General features: G+C 37.8%; 4 protein-coding genes across 4 annotated transcripts; 3 read left to right on the top strand and 1 right to left on the bottom strand.

Annotated features, from left to right (window-relative positions):
• The first annotated feature begins 843 nt into the window (after positions 1-843).
• LOC105829480 (proteasome subunit alpha type-4) lies at positions 844-2,828 on the top strand. The gene is made up of 3 exons (XM_012668344.3): positions 844-1,031; positions 1,491-2,118; positions 2,477-2,828. The coding sequence occupies exons 1-3, from the start codon at positions 1,029-1,031 to the stop codon at positions 2,617-2,619; spliced, it is 774 nt and encodes a 257-aa protein (XP_012523798.1). The 5' UTR covers positions 844-1,028; the 3' UTR covers positions 2,620-2,828.
• Positions 2,829-4,196: 1,368 nt separating this feature from the next.
• Positions 4,197-8,317, top strand: LOC105829481 (exocyst complex component 8). Its single transcript, XM_012668346.3, has 9 exons — positions 4,197-4,276; positions 4,336-4,495; positions 4,771-5,132; positions 5,685-5,987; positions 6,057-6,201; positions 6,317-6,829; positions 6,904-7,034; positions 7,153-7,566; positions 7,653-8,317. The coding sequence occupies exons 2-9, from the start codon at positions 4,438-4,440 to the stop codon at positions 7,857-7,859; spliced, it is 2,133 nt and encodes a 710-aa protein (XP_012523800.1). The 5' UTR covers positions 4,197-4,276; positions 4,336-4,437; the 3' UTR covers positions 7,860-8,317.
• Positions 8,220-10,108, bottom strand: LOC105829482 (sperm-associated antigen 7 homolog). Its single transcript, XM_012668348.3, has 5 exons — positions 9,861-10,108; positions 9,668-9,735; positions 9,508-9,596; positions 8,904-9,241; positions 8,220-8,422 (listed from the first exon to the last, which is right to left on the bottom strand). The coding sequence occupies exons 1-5, from the start codon at positions 9,937-9,939 to the stop codon at positions 8,295-8,297; spliced, it is 702 nt and encodes a 233-aa protein (XP_012523802.1). The 5' UTR covers positions 9,940-10,108; the 3' UTR covers positions 8,220-8,294.
• Positions 10,109-11,276: 1,168 nt separating this feature from the next.
• On the top strand, positions 11,277-16,993 carry LOC105836796 (eukaryotic peptide chain release factor GTP-binding subunit ERF3A). The gene is made up of 7 exons (XM_012681080.3): positions 11,277-12,533; positions 13,600-13,784; positions 13,901-14,021; positions 14,148-14,610; positions 15,054-15,360; positions 15,720-16,152; positions 16,257-16,993. The coding sequence occupies exons 1-7, from the start codon at positions 12,131-12,133 to the stop codon at positions 16,298-16,300; spliced, it is 1,956 nt and encodes a 651-aa protein (XP_012536534.3). The 5' UTR covers positions 11,277-12,130; the 3' UTR covers positions 16,301-16,993.
• Positions 16,994-17,093: the final 100 nt, after the last annotated feature.

The raw sequence follows: 17,093 nt of genomic DNA, 5'->3' as shown, positions 1-17,093 counted from the left end.
CTGTATATGGAAAATATTTAAACACATCTTTCCTTATACTATATAGAGTAGGTGAATTTTCGTTTTAAGTAAAAATTACAAGATGCAAGAAAACTAGCAAGAAAGGAAATGTAAGTAAAAAATTTGTACGTTATAAGAAAAAATTAACGCCAATGACTTCCAGCTAGATACACAGACGACACGGTGTAACACTGTGTCCACTAGTGTGAGTGAGACACACTGATACGTTCTTTCTCACACTAATGGACACAGCGTTACACTGTGTCGCTGTGTACTTACAAAAATGAACCTGAGCGCGGTCATCGCGTCATTTTAGGTGTTTTCATCTATCAGCGCCTCAAAATGTGCACATTGAGCTATGTAGTCAAATATCTATGAATCCCGTAGATAATGTGCATGACTTTTTGGGTCTCTTCTATGCTGTGTCCACGTTTATTTGGTTCTGTTTTATGCAAATATGCATAATCGTGTTCTATAAATGTGCAATATTTGATACATGATATAAATTCAAATAATTGATTTAATAAAAATTCACCGATTGCTGTCGCTGCTCCTGCTGCTGATGCTGCTGCTACTGCTACATTCCTTTTCCGGAATACCGAGTCGCTCCATTAATAAACCGCATATTAATAACGATCGCCCGATACTTTATTCGGCACTCCCGATATTATGGATAATATATCACACACGAGTAAAACGTAAATCGCGCGCGAGAATTTCACTTGGCGCGACCGTTACATTTGAAAAAATACGTGAAAGGACGGGTCGTCTGATTGGCGGCGAAAATCAACATCTAGCTGGAAAATAGCCAATGCTTTGTATCTTGTATTTTCGCGATATTTACATCGAGTTAGCAGTTCATCGATATCTCTATCGATTTTGCGACTTTTGAGTAATCGAGAATTCCATATCCAATTCTAAATCAACTTGCCAATCATTCTTCGAGCCGAATTGTCACAGTCGGACTCCTGAGCGGTATTTTCTCGAGACAACTGAAGACACTTTAATTATATAAAACTTATTGCAAAATGGTAAGTTGATGAGACTCGTTGCAATTCGATATTATGTTCACTCAGCTTTGAAGTCATTATTTTTTAAAGTATAATTCTCTTTATACTTTTGTTGATTATAGGTTATGTGGGAACTGCACTGTCATCAAGCCTAACATTTATTTTAAATTTAAAATATTAATAGATTAATAATTGCAATTATTACTATTAAGCGAATATTTAATGTGCAAGATGTTAAAATTGAGTTTATATTTATAATTTAAAATTATATGCGTTTTTGACAAAATATAAAGGAGTGCATACATTAGATACTTTTTAAAGCTTTATTCGAATGTGCTTTTAAACAGCAATATTATTTTATTCATATTCATTTGCTCGTATCTATAGTGGAATAAAAAAAATCGAAATTCTGATAAGCTGAGTGCAATTAACTTGATACCTTTTAATTAAAGCAGAACTATAACTTGTTACATTTTGCAGGCACGTAGATATGATACACGTACAACAATTTTCTCGCCAGAAGGGAGACTCTATCAGGTCGAGTATGCTATGGAGGCCATAAGTCATGCTGGCACTTGCCTTGGCATATTGGCAAACGACGGTATTCTGTTGGCAGCTGAGAAACGTAACACGAATAAGCTGTTAGATGAGGTGTTTTTCTCTGAGAAGATCTACAAGCTGAACGACGACATAGTGTGTTCTGTAGCTGGCATAACATCGGATGCGAACGTCCTGACAAACGAGTTGCGTCTAATCGCACAGAGATATCTTCTGCAATATGGTGAGGCCATACCCTGTGAGCAGCTCGTCTCCTGGCTGTGCGACGTTAAGCAGGCGTACACTCAGTATGGTGGAAAACGACCTTTTGGCGTGTCTATTTTGTACATGGGATGGGACAAGTACTATGGCTATCAGCTGTACCAGTCTGATCCCAGTGGGAACTATGGTGGTTGGAAGGCAACGTGTATTGGGAATAATTCGGCGGCAGCGGTGTCATCCTTGAAGCAGGAGTACAAAGAGGGCGAGACCACTCTGAAGGACGCAATGGCACTCGCCATCAAAGTACTCTCTAAAACATTAGACATGAATAAACTATCTGCTGAGAAAGGTAAATTTTTATTTACATCTAATTTATCGATAAAAATGGAAGGTCTTTCACTTAAAAACTAAACAAAAATTATGAAATACATATGAAATTTTGTTCTATTTTGGGGTGGAGGATTGATTAATATATAAAACAAAAACAAAAAATTAATTTTTAGTGGTTGCTTTTACCTTTTTGGGGGTAAATTTCGGGCGGCAAAAAATTGTATTTCTAAAGTTTCATAATATTTTAATTTTTGAGTTAATGTCTCTCCACCTTGTATAAGTTCAGAAATTTACGTAAACATAGTTTTCGATATCATACCATAATTTCGTTTCGCAATACAGAGTTATTGACGTACATCTATTTATTTTACTTACAGTGGAAATGGCAATATTGACACGTGAAAATGGTAAAACAAAGACGAAAATACTGCCGGCGAATGAAGTAGATGCCTTAATTGCGGAACACGACCGGTTAGAAGCACTGGCAGAGCAAGCAAAGAAGGAAAAGCAAAAATCGTAGAATTTTATATTACATAAGAGGAAGAATATAATTCGCTGTGATGATAAAGTTCATTGTATCAAGAAGAAATTAATTTACATCCAATTCAAGTGTTTGTATTACTTTAAATTATTTCCTTGCCGCAGGAGTCAATCCTTATCAATGATAGCATTATCATCTTTATTACGAAACGACGGTTATAATAAGATTAAATGTTTTTTCATAAATTATGTGTTACATGTTACGCTTTTCTTCCTCGCAATTTCCTTTGTCTTCGTCCCAACAGTATAATTGAAATGACTTTAAATAACTAATTGCTAAGGCTCTCCCATATTACGTTAATCATTTGTCTTAAAATTATAATACTTAGATTACAATTCTATTCAATTTTATATACTGTATAATAAAAAAGCCTCGTAGACATATTTTACAAAAAAAAAAAAATTATTTTAAAAAACTATAAATAGAATATATAAAGTATAATTTTATGTTTCTTTTAAAAATGTATATAAAAATATAAGTATAACATTTTATTTTAAAATACCCGACGAATTATAAATAATTTAAAATGGATTTAATTTCAATGATATAATCCATTATTTTAAGTACAAATATAATAAACATCTCTAATACTTAATTAGTTAATTCTTAATTAAGATACATTAATTTAGTATAAACACAAAACTTCATATTACTCTACAGTATTAAATTTCAATGTTATCTTTTTTAATCTCTAATTTTAATATAAATTTTTAATTTTTTAATAGAAAATGTTAATATATCGATGTACTCTTCAAAGATTAATAATAAATGATACTCGTATTTGATTCAGAAAAACGAATACGAATTCGAAATTGTATAAAACTCAAGATGTTGCCTAGCCAAGTATTTAAAAAATACATCAAAAAGTGACTTGAAAAAATCATATTCTTTACAAACGAGTACGAGGAGGCTCTGGGAATTACTGGAAAATTAAAAAAAAAAAGCAAAAAGTTATGTGTCGGATCATATCAACCAGGCTGCCAATGCGGTCCCACTCCCGGGCGCGATCCCACTACTGCCCGCCACGGAGACTTTTGGCTGCTGGGTTTCCCCTCTGGCCCGGTTCGCCTCTCCTTAGCTAACCTGGTCACCCCGGACTCCTCCAGGGTGCCCATATTGATGGCGAGCTTAGTGCGGACGCCCAGTCAACGTGAATCCCGCACCAGCAGGTGCCCCCGACCTCAGACCCTCCAACACAACTAGCCTCCGAGTAGCCGGATTACAGGAGCCGCCACACTCCCAGCTGAGAGAGTAGATGCGAATCGTCGTTATAAGGTACCGGAGATCAATCGACTTGACCTTAAAACTTGTCTTGTAATTGTCATCCTCGCGTCGACAAAAAAAAAATAAAAATGAGATGTTTCGAGTGTAAAATAAATAACGGTTTTATGTTACGAGAGAGAATTTTATTGATATAAAATTTTTTTAATGTGTTTGTCAAATAGAGACGGTGATCGCACCATCTGGCGCGATTTATTCACAATTTGAAATCGATCGCTAACAGCTCTTTGTTCATCGTGCGTCGGTAAATCCGCACGGTCGCTAAGTGGAATTTGAAAAACTCCGATGTTACCGCCTGTCTTGCTCTCGCCAGTCTCGCCCTCGGCGGCGCAGCATTGGATATGTCGTGAGCGAGGTTAGATCCGGGGCGGAGGTGTAAACGAACGACACGAAATCATGATTTATTTGTGACAGGTGACAGGCGAAGGGATTCGACGGAAGCGCGTAACATGACAGACGCACGGTATTGTTGACGACAGTGAAAATACTCCCCCCGCGGGCAACGATCCCCTCGCGATGGCCGACAATAACCTAGCGAAGGTTTTCGCAGCCGAGGACTTTAACCCGGAGAAATGTGAGTCGCTGCACGGCACGCAAAATACCACGTCGAGTAACGTAAAACGTGGACGATTTAAAAAGAAAATTATTGTCGGGATCGATCGCACTTTGTTTTCTGTCATGTGATGCTTGTGAAATTCATAACTTGTACTGTACTGTCGCTCTTTTTTTTATCTGTACAATCAGTTTATTTACTATTTAGTTATGTGTGAAATTGCAGACAAATTTAAAAATATACAATAAGAACGAGAAAGAGGAGTTGCATCTGTTATAATAGATTCTCTTTTACAGTTGTGAAGGAATTGAGTGCACAATGTGTGGGTGCAGACGAGCTGAGGCAGCAGCGCGCGAAGATCCAGGAGCTGGCGAACAACACGTCCGCTCAGTTGAAGCGAAACGTTTACCAGAACTACATGCAGTTCATTGAGACTGCCAAGGAGATCTCGCATCTGGAGAGCGAAATGTATCAGTTGTCTCAGCTGCTGAGCGAACAGCGCACCTTGCTGAGCACACTGGGCTCTACCAGGACGACGGGCGTGGTTTTCGAGGATCTGCCCGAGTCGCAGCAGGAGAACTCGGGTGACTCAATATCGAAGGAAGAGGAACAAAAGCAGAAGCTCATTCAGCTGATTGAGAATGTGGAAGGTGCAATGGTTGGTATTTAACAAGTGAAATTTGTTCAGGGTTGGGTAATCAAGTAACTACTTAAAAAGTTATAAAAGTATACTGAAGTTGAAAAACCAATAACTGTTAACTTGGATAGCTCAATTAATTTTGAATAAGTCAATTTTTAACTTCAATTTTCAAAACATACAAAATAACATTTTTTATTATTTCATGTAAACTTAATTTATAAATAAAATTTATAAATGTTAAATTTATTTGATGATTCAGATTGTAATTATTTTGTTATTCAATTTAATTTTATAACATTCTAATTTTTTAATATAAATATTTTTGTAATAAATTAATTAAAATTAATTTCTAATTTAATCTTAACGATTAACTGAATGGCTAACTTTTAACTACATTAGTTTTTTTATTATTCAACTTTTAATATAATTAACATTATTAAGACATTAACTTTAACTTAATTTAGTTTTAAAAAATATTGACTTTTTAACATGGATATATTATATGAACATCAATTTATTCATATAAAAGATTTATAAATACTTTATCTTTTTCTCTCTTTTCTTTGCCAGAGCTTAGCCGAAACTCCAGGACGCGCGTGTTTACACGAAGGTTCTTTGCTTGAGTTAGATCCACTCGATGGTACGCCACTAAAAAGAATTCATGCATACTTATTTAACGACGTCCTGATGATTGCATCTTGGCTGGCCAATGGTGGTAGACGCGGCCCACCTAGGTACAAAATGCAAGCGGTTTATAATCTAGAAAGCTTAGCGATCGTCAACGTGAGGGATCATGGTACTGTGAAGCTAGCGTTCAAACTGTTGGCGTTCTCCGACACGAGAGTGTTCCAGTGTACTACAGCGACAAGTAAAGTTAGTGTGTTCGAAAACAATAACTGCATATCACGAAGAGAGGGGTGTTATTTGAATCTTATTTTGTAGAAAGAGTGGTTGGATAAGTGCGAGCAAGCGAAGAGGGCAAAACTAGTGGAAGAGAATTCAGTCGACACGCCGGATAACGATAAGAATCCGAAGGAAGATAAAGCGGCACCATCCCGTTCGATGTCTTTGGAATCGAATACATTAGGTAATATAGAGTTCTCTCTCCTGCATTTTTTAAAGATCCTTTGATGTTTCGTACGTTTCTTATTTTCATCCTTTTTCTTGAGTTTTTATTCATCAAGTATTTTTATATTTGATAGGGATGGAGGACGATGATGACTCGGAGTACTATGAACCGCCGCCGGAGTGGGTGCTAGAAGTGGCTGAGGATCTGGACTCCTGCATAGCGCAACGTCACTTCGAGGAAGCTTACGGCCTGTTGGAGAAGGCAAAAGCCTATTTAAAGGATGCTCAATCAACACCATTACTGACGGAGATCCAGACGAAAGTGAACGAGAGAGGCCGCTCGCTGGTGAACGTGTTGACCAAGGAACTGGAATCAAGCGCGGAAGCGAAATCGTTGCAAGGTGGTGGTCTGAGGAGCGCCCGACGTGCGGTCAAACTCCTGATACAGCTGAACAGAAGCGCACAAGCGTGTCATTTGTATCTGCGATTGTGCAGCGCGGTACTAAAGGCGCGTCTGAAGAGAATCAAACAGGAAGGCACAACTGTGGCTTACGTGAAGCAGGTCAGCGCAATCGCCTTCAGCAATATAGTGGAAATAGCGAGAGAATTCCTGAAAACCTTCCCCAAGTCTACAAATTGCACTTCTGGTAATTTAGCGTTGAGAATAAGAACCAAAAGGTTTATGATTGACTGAGGGAATTAATTTAATTTGTCATTTAAGGCTTAGTTGTATGGTGCAGCCAGGAGGTGAAGCACTTAACGTCGCACTTAGCTCAACAGTTGTTTGTGCCACAAGTTACGCTAAGCATATTGGTAGAGTGCATTGTCGCTGTCCGAAGTCACTGCGATCAAGTGTGTACATATTCTAAATCTTAAAAATAGTCTTCTATTTTAAAAAGTAATAAATATATTTAAACCTTTTTATATCTGCATATTATATGCGCAAATTTTATAGTAATTCGATTTTCAGTTAACCCAGCTTGGCATGGATTTGCGTTATCAGTTAGATGGGCAGCTTAGATCTCCGTTAGCCAAAGCTATCCAAGACGCGGGTGAAAATTGTCTCGACACGGTGAAGCGTCACGTAGCGGAGGACAATTGGCGACCGACCAATCTGGAAACTAGTCAGAATCTTCAGAAATTATTGACCGAGCTCGATGATCTCGGTATTGGTATACCATCATTACAGACGAACGACTGTTGGATACCCTTGACGTACAATACACTGACTTTTTCCAAGCTTTACGTTAGTCTGTTGGAAGACTGCCTTAGTGTAGCCACACCTGAACTTTTATCCACGATAGACGGTGTGCTTGTATCCGTAATGCGCGTTGAAGTTCAACATTTGATCGTTTCGCTCACGGATCCGAAATTGAAACAAGAGGTAAAAGCGAAAGTTATTATTAAATCAAGCTACTATGTTATGAATAATTCTAATCTTATGAAATTTTATTTTCTTTTTTCTTTTAGCGAAAGTTAGTACAAAACAATGCAGCCTACGTGCGAGACGTCATTATCGTCCGGGGTCTGGAACTATACAAATCCGCGACGAACCTGAAATTCACGAAGCTGCTCACTCTGAAAGAACAGATCGTATTCGAGTCTCCGTCGCCTACGAAACCGAGACCAGCCCCGAGAACTTCGGTTCCTAAATACTCCACCACAGAATATCTATAGACTGGAATAGAGGCGCTGAGCTGCTTTTTAATTTATAGGCAAGAGAAAATATCAGAGAAATAAGAATGCTTATGCATCCGTGCATGCACGTGCACGCACGAGACGTTGTATTATATTGTAAATAGGGGACTCTAATTCTCTTTAGTAATAAATACACGGTATCAATAGCGAGATGATACGGAAGTGAGTTATTGCACTTCCAATGCAGGTAGACATTAATCGTAATGCCATCGTAGAACTTATATAGTACCTCATAGAATACTACGCGAAACTAAGGGAAACTTGACAAATCACATTATCGCGCGGCTTCCCTTAACGAGTGTGTATGCACTAATTTGTAAGAACTTGTAACATATCTAATATGTTGAATTATTTACATGTTTAATTGAATATATATATAATTTATGTATGCCTATGATTATTTATATAATAGCACTATTTTGTACTGTTGTCGCTGCAATTACTAGTCTCGTTATTCATTTCTTCCAACTTCCTCTTCTTAGCACGTATGTCGGCTAGAGTTTGTTCTATACTTCTTTGATCTTTTTTGTTTTCGCTAGGAACTGCAAGAATTTAAGGAAATTTCATTATACATGTACACATCCAAGATGAGAATGATCAAATAATTTTATGACAATAAGACTCGTTTGTACCAATATAGATTAACTTCAATTTTGATTTAACTTATAGAGTATTTGATTTGTTGACTCGATCAGACATCAAGTCAATAGTTCTTTTCAGTTGCAAGATAAACTGCAAGAAATGCAGCTCGAATACATTATTACTTTCTACTTTCTCCTAGTCCTAAGAATTAGAGAGACAGAAAGTAAGTTAAACCAAGATTAACTACATTAGCGTAAACGTGTCTAAGTTTTACAATCTTTACTACAAGTATTAATATTGCTTATTCTTATTTTTGCTTATTTTTTTAAACAGTCTCAATAATAATGTATATCATAGTTTAAAATCACATGAATAATTTTTTGTTTGCAGTAAAAATTAGTTAACTTATATGTCTATATCTTTATTTATGCTTTTACTTACCACATCCATAACTGCTGTTGGCCTCTGTTTTCCTAGCTGCTTCTAAAGCAGCTTCTTTGCCGATTAGGTGCTGATACTTATCCTTGTAAAAGCTATTAGGCACGAAATTCTCTTTTCGTTTCCTAGACTGTGCGTACTCTGTTTCTTCTTTGGCTTTCCTCTCTCTCTCCTCTTTCAGCCTTTTTGCAACCTCCTCATTCCATTCCTCACCTCTGCGCAGTGTGTTTAGCTGATCCTCTGAAGGTGGGTGTTCCCTCTTAAAGATCATAATGTACCGGTCGACGCCATCCTCGCCGAAGGAGTATGCCAAGACATTTGCCACTTCTGCCACGTCATGACTGAGACCCAGAATGGAAATTGTTATTTTAGAGAACAAGGATCTTCCATGATCAAGATAAATGTCTCTAACATAAATTCACATATTTACAGAAAAATTTATTAATCTCCAACAGTTTTTTTTATTATAACAGCAGTTAATTCTAATCTTATAGATATATCTAAAAATTACAATCAAATTTTAATATAATATAAAATTACTTAAAATTAATAATCAATTTTTGTATGAAACATTTATCTCACAATGTTTTTAAAGCAACACACTTACACGATGCTCCTGTGTATCTGATCCATGGCAGGAAATTTAAACTCCTTCGCGTTATCATTCTGTAGAAACTTGCTAATCTTCTCTTCGACCTATGTACGAAGGTAACTGCGTTATAACAAACTGATTTAAAAGGTACAAAGGATGTAGTAAGCTGTTTCACCTTTTGTCGAAAGTTCTTGAGCTTTTCTGCCTCGGCCCTTTGACGCTTCTGAAATTCCTCCTGCTGTTCTGCATAATCGGAAATAAGTTTGCATGAGCCAATGTAATTTCTTAAATCGCTCCGTGTTCGTAATTTTTTATTTTTTAAATTTATTTTTCCAAAGTGAGCAGTCTTAGGTTGGGAGTGAACTAACTTTTCATGAGGGCCTTCTGTTTCTCGTTCACCGACGGCGGCTTGTCCATGGATTTTAGGATGGATCCCAGTAAATCCATGATTTCAGTGTTTTTTTTAATCCAAGTTTCAACGTCACTAGCTACTAAGCTACAAGAAAATCGCGAAAAATTGTCTCACGACGCTGGCGAAGATTGAAGATTCGTCAAAAGCAACGCTCAGCCAGTGATGGGAACTCGCGAGATATTCCGCGCGGCAGGCGCGTTCGTGCGCATGCGTGAGGTGACGTATCAGTACTTTTTCAGTGACGGTTGTAGGTACTATATCGAGTGTCTACAAGGGTCCAAACATGCGTATAAGTGGCTATATTTTATTTTTATTATATGTTGTTTTAATGCGCCATATTTATTATGTTCAATTTTAGTGCAAAAATGCTAATAAGATTTTTACAAGTTTCTTATAATAAATGTTGATATTTATGTAATAAATCGGCTATAATTGTTACAAAAATATATATTAAATAAATAAAATTTATTATTGCTCATAAGTAGGATTTTGTTTTAATATAAAATATTAATAAAAACTTTTCTCTTTACAATATTCTTCACATTCTTTTATCGATGAATATTAGGACCTTTACAGTACCACTAAATATATACGTTAATGCGCTGCGCCGCTGTTGCTTAGATGCGCGTGCGCGAGAAATATCTCGCGAGTTCTCATCACTGCGCTCAGCTGAACACAGAAGCTATTAAAGTACTTAAAGCCCCTGTCACACTACGCATTTAAGATTGAAGACTGTGAATTGGAGATTAGAATTTAGCCAACTAGATAAATTTTATTTTATTTTATTTTATTTTGATTGGTTGAATATTAATTTCCCATTTCAGTGTTGTCAAGTTAAGGACCCCCCGCACAGACTTCTGCATAATACGAAATGCATAATGCATAAAAAAATTAATCAATCAGAGGTTTTTATTTTTATTCTGGGGAGGAAAATAGACGACTCTGATTGATTAATTCTCTTATGTGTCATGCACTATGTGTTATGCAAAAGTCTGTGCGGGGGCCCTAAATATTTCTAATTTAAATCAGAATTAGGTGTAGTCTACAATGAAGATTTAAGCTTTAAGCCCTAAAAAATTGACCAATCGCAGTTGATTTTTATAAAAATACTCAATTGTGATTAGTCAATTTCTTACAACTTAAAGCTTAAGTCTTCATTGTAGACTACACCTTAGGTAAGTTAATATTGTTAAAAAATTAAGTAAAGTTAAAGTTAATGGTTTATAAAATTAATTTAATAATGTTAAAAATTACATGAACACAAAACTAACTTTATTAAAAGTTATAAAACTAACAAAGTTAAGTTAAAAGTTATTAACTTTTTAAACTACTTTATCTTATAAAAAATGTGCCGATATAATTTAAAAAATTCTTACTTTTTATTTTCTCAATAAATGATAATAATAAAACCTAATTTATTTGGAAAAGTCTCTCTTAACTCTGCTCCAACTTGCAATTCAATTATTAGATCGATCGACTCTGATTGACTGTGTTCAGCAGAAAAAGCAGCTTTGTAATTGTGTAAAATTCTTTTATATGACTGGTTTATACGTTTAGATATAACAGAAACTAAGAGCAAGAACCAATCGTATTGAAGAATTTTACACAGAGTTGCAAAGCTGATTTTTCTGCTGAACGCAGCCAATGGCTTCGCGCTACTAATAAAATGATGACCAATCTTATCTGGCGTTTTTTCGCGTGATTGGCTAGCGTCGCTTGCACGTCTGCCATGTGGGATACCGCGAACTACATCGCGATATCTCGATTCCGGTACTTCCGGTCGAAGTGCGGCGGTAGCAGAGCAGCAGCAGCAGCAGCGCCAACAGCACTACCAGTACCAGCAGGAGCAGTAGCAGCAGCAACGAAGCAGACCACGGGGGACGCACGTACGCACGCACGCGGAGTAGCGATCGTACGCGCGTGTACGCGGTGTGTGGTGTATGCGAAAAGTGCGCTGGAAAAATAACTATTTTTTTAAGACTCGTCCCGAGCCCGATAATCCCCGGTGGTTCGTCGTGAATCGGATCGAAACGCGCGGCGGCTCGTAGCGGCGTGTACGACTCCTCGTGTCCTGATCTCCCTGTCTCTCTCTCTCTCTCTCTTTCTCTCTTTCTCTTTTTTCTCTCTCTATTTCTCCTTCTCCCACCACCCTCGCGAGAGAATCCGTATTATCCATTTAGCCTAGCGGGCCGGTCGTGTGTGTGTGTGCGCCGAAACAATATTAACATGGCGAACAGCATAGCACCAGACTCGTGGGAGCAGCAGGCGGACACGAACGGCGACATCGTCGGCCCGCCGCCTACGTCGCAGGACAAGTCCATCGAGAGCAAGTTCTCCACCCTGAATGTCAACGCTGCGGAATTCGTGCCTTCCTTCTGCATCAGCAGCTCGTCGCCGCAGAGCAACGTCGCCGCGGTCGCGACCGCGACTGCGACCACGACCGCGACCACGACGGCCGACGGCAGCCCTTGCAATGTCACCGCTGCCGCCGCCGCCGCCGCCGCCGCTGCCGCCGCTGCTGCTGTCTCTGCGGCCGCGGCCGCTGCCGCCTCCGTCTCCGCCACCGCCACCTCCGCCGTGATGAACACCGTAACCACCAACACCTCCGTGCCCGTCGAGATACATCATGGTCAGTTTTCGCCACCCTCCCTTCGGCTGATTTTTGTTCCGCTCGTCGTGTTGTGACGTACGCATGCGATCCCTCGGTCGCGACTAACCCCCCTCGACGTCCTGCCCCCTCGAGGTTCACATCTCCGCGAGGTGACGGTGAAACGCGTGGCGGAGAGTCACGCGGAACTTCCTCGCCGTATCAAGGCGTCACGTTCATAGATACCATATGGTTTCATTTATGTGCGAGAAACCCTCCGGTCTGGTTCCGCGTCAACTGCTTTTTTGCATTAACGTTACCTGCCGCGTGTACGATTCGTTTGTTACGCAATTGTTGAAATCAAATACGGACCATGTGCGATAGGAACTGTAACGTAAGAAACGAGATTCGATGGGACAGAGATTGTTGTTGTGCTTGTCGTGGTTGGGTGTACAATTGCGATAGTCTCCACTTACCTCGACGTTCCACAGTTTTGAATCTGAGCGAATATCATATGACATTCGATACACCTTGTTGACTCAAGGTCGAAGCCTTTTCATTGATCTAACCATCTTCGACAGCAATAACGTAGAAAGTTTTTTTATCTGTGAAAGTTTGGTATTGAATTTTCTTGAAGATTAATTGTAAAAATTTAAAAAGATATTTTAGGAATGTGCTGTACAACATTTATGCTAAATTGATATCTGTATTTGTGAAAAATTGCAATTTGACACTTTGATATCACACATATCATTTATATTACAATTTCTTATAATTATTTTGAAATGACTTTTGAAACAACAAAAAATGTAAATTTAGCTTTCTACATATTATGCAGGAAATTATCATAAAAATTTGATATAAAGCAAAAGATAAATATTATCTTTTCAGAATGTATAAACCAAGATTTAATGTAGACACTTACTGTAAGATAAAACATTTTCTTCTATGTTTGTATGGTGACAAGTTGATTGACACACATGTATTCATTATCTAATCAAATTCCTTCCTAATCTGTTATTTTTTTATTGAGAAACCTGTGGCCCTCTGTATTATTTTGGGTATACTATTCTGAAGATTCTGAAGTAATGTGTGTTTTTTAAAATAGGAAATTCTACTCCCGTTCTGGCAGATCCAATTGGCAGTCGAGTTGAGGAACCTCCTGCTGGGGGAGGGGCTCCACCGCCGAATGTCAATGACCAATTAAATACCAGCCCGGAGCATCAACCTGCAGATTCTTGGGAAGAAGCGGCGGTTGATGGGGATCCTTTACTTACTCCAGAAAACGAGGAAGTAAGTATAAGTTTGATTAGAAAATTTGAAACATGCTTTAATGTTCTTAAGTTATATTACATTGACTTCTATGAATTTTTTAAAACATTTATTATTATATTTTATATTATTTCTAGGCTGATAATGACGAGGACGAGGAACTGGTTGTTAAAGTACCCAAAAAGAAACCTGTTAAAGTAGCGGAAGACACTAAAAGCAAAAAGGAACACGTTAACGTTGTTTTTATAGGACATGTCGGTAAGTAATAGATTAGTAAAGAATCTAAATAAAATGTAAATGCAGTAGAAAAGCTCATAGAAAATTTATTTGATACGTCCTTGATGAAGTTATCAATTGTTAGACGTTATATCCGGTGCTTTGCAGACGCTGGAAAATCAACTATTGGAGGCCAGATCATGGCGCTCACGGGGATGGTCGACAAACGTACCTTAGAGAAATACGAACGGGAGGCGAAGGAGAGAAGTCGAGAAACATGGTACTTAAGTTGGGCGCTGGACACAAACCAGGAGGAGAGGGAAAAGGGAAAGACCGTGGAAGTGGGTAGAGCCTACTTCGAAACGGAGCGAAAGCACTTTACGATATTAGACGCACCCGGCCATAAAAGCTTCGTACCGAACATGATTGGCGGTGCGGCGCAAGCCGATTTGGCGGTCCTCGTTATCTCCGCGAGAAAAGGCGAATTCGAGACGGGCTTCGACAGAGGGGGTCAGACGAGAGAGCATGCTATGCTCGCTAAAACCGCAGGTGTCAAGCATTTGGTTGTACTAGTAAATAAGATGGACGATCCCACTGTTGAGTGGGACGAGGGCCGATACAATGAATGCAGGTACGAATTGAATAGAAGCGAGATTTAGGGCCCCTGCACAGACTTTTGCATAACGCACAACATAAATGCATAAGAAATTTGATTGGTTGAATTTCTTATGCACTTTGCTAATGGACCAATCAATTTACTTATGTATATACGTTATGCGTTATGCAAAAGTGTGTGCGGAGCCATTAGAAAATAGAATACATACATATATATATATACATATACATATATACATACATACATACGTTATATTTTATATATATATATATATATATATAGAGAGAGAGAGAGAGAGAGATTTTCTGTGAGACGTGTAGAAAGATTTCATCTGAAACATTACTTGAAAGTACAATTTAAAAATTATTAGAAGAAAACTACTAAAATTATTAAGATTATTTTACTATTCCATTAAGTAAAATATCTCTTTAATAATAAAACATTAATATATCTTTCAGGGATAAGATACTGCCATATCTTCGTAAATTAGGATTCAATCCTGCGAAAGATCTTACGTTTATGCCAGTTTCCGGTCAGCTTGGTATAGGCTTAAAGGATCCGATACCTGAACATCTCTGTAATTGGTACAGCGGCCCACCATTTATACCTTTTATCGATTCGCTACCCTCACTTAATCGTAAGAGCAATGGACCCTTTATCATGCCGATCGTCGACAAATATAAGGATATGGGGACAGTAGTCATGGGCAAGGTTGAAGCGGGAGAGGCCAAAAAAGGACAGTCATTGCTTGTTATGCCAAATAGGGTATGTATAAGGAATTAATTTATATTATTCTTTATTCAAATTATATTTTACATTGGCGCAAAATGGATGTTGTTTTTTTTTATTGAATTTTACTTTAAACAGAATTTGTAGAAACTAAAATTCCTTAAAAAAGAATGAAAATTTGTTCTAGATAAAAAGATTGTTGAAAAGTTAATACAATTGTTTTAGGACTGTAATTTATAATTTTATTTAAGAGGTACAATGTTTCTTGCGCTAACCTAATTCAGAAAAATTGTAACATTTTGTTTATCGTATAATATTTTTAATGCTTCAGATTTTGTAATATAAGTAAGATGACATGTACGCCTATGAGAATATTTCGTTGTAAATTCACATAGACGGCAGTGACGGTGGATCAGCTGTGGTCGGATGACGAGGAAGTGACGTCTGTCGGGCCTGGAGAAAACGTCAAGATCAAGCTGAAAGGCATCGAGGAGGAAGACGTCAGTCCTGGATTTGTTTTATGCGACAGCAACAATCCTATTAAGACCGGCAAGGTCTTTGACGCACAGGTGGTGATTCTGGAACACAAGAGCATCATTTGCGCGGGATACAGCGCGGTCATGCACATTCATTGCGCCGCAGAAGAGGTCACGGTGAAGGCGCTGATCTGTCTAGTGGATAAGAAAACCGGCGATAAGAGTAAGACGAGGCCGAGGTTCGTCAAACAGGATCAAGTGGCTATAATGAGAATCGAGTGCGCGGGGGTCATATGTCTTGAAAGATTCAAGTTATTCCAACAAATGGGCCGCTTCACTCTTAGGGATGAAAGTGAGTAAACGATAACATGGCGATTTTTTTTCTCTATCGCCGTCATTTTTTCTTCTGATTTGCTCTGCGCGACTGCGATAATATTCATATAAATATTATTTCAGATAAAACTATCGCAATTGGCAAGGTGCTGAAAGTTGTCGAATAAAGGAAACAAAAACTTGTTTAAGTGTTACGACAGATTAATAATAAAAAAAATGATCATTATTTCAATGTGACAAATATGTGACGATGCAAAGCGAGCACACGAGATACTAAGCAAACCAAACGGGCATGATGAAAATTCTGGTGAATTAGTAATAATGTAACATATACAACACAACTCACACACATACCTATGTACCGCAGAGCTATACAAAATAATACGTGCGTCCACATGCTACGACGCAACGGGTATAACGCGGGATAGGGGCGGGCGGGGAGGGGGGAGTTTTGGGGAGAAAGGAAAAAATATTTATAGCCTGATACAAGAGCAAATAGATTCGATTATATAGATAAGGAGACATACACAATCGAAAAAGAAGAAACTCAAGAGCGTGTGTTCCTTTTATTAGATAAGCTGAATGACGGCAATTTGCATTGGAATAATTATAAAACGGATGATGATCAAATAATTAAACCGCGTCTCCTTGATAATAAAACAAGAAAAAACACGATATTTTTATTCTTCTGAGGTGCGAACACGTGGGAAGTTGGGAGTAAGTGATTGATATCGATTGCGGAATTAACATTAAGGAAATATATGATTAATATTATAATTATTATTGAATAATTATTATTAAAGTGGTGGTAAGAGAGTTGGAAAAAGAAATTTATTGAATAAATCAACAAAATAGTGTTACACAACAATTTATAATTATAAAATTAATATTACAATTATTATTATACTGTTTCTTATTATATTGTCATTAAAAACAAATTTGCAAAAACGTGTGCCCTGA

This window comes from Monomorium pharaonis, chromosome 11 (genome assembly GCF_013373865.1).
Source record: "Monomorium pharaonis isolate MP-MQ-018 chromosome 11, ASM1337386v2, whole genome shotgun sequence".
NCBI classification, from domain to species: domain Eukaryota; kingdom Metazoa; phylum Arthropoda; class Insecta; order Hymenoptera; family Formicidae; genus Monomorium; species Monomorium pharaonis.
This window is presented reverse-complemented; position numbering and strand designations above follow the sequence as displayed.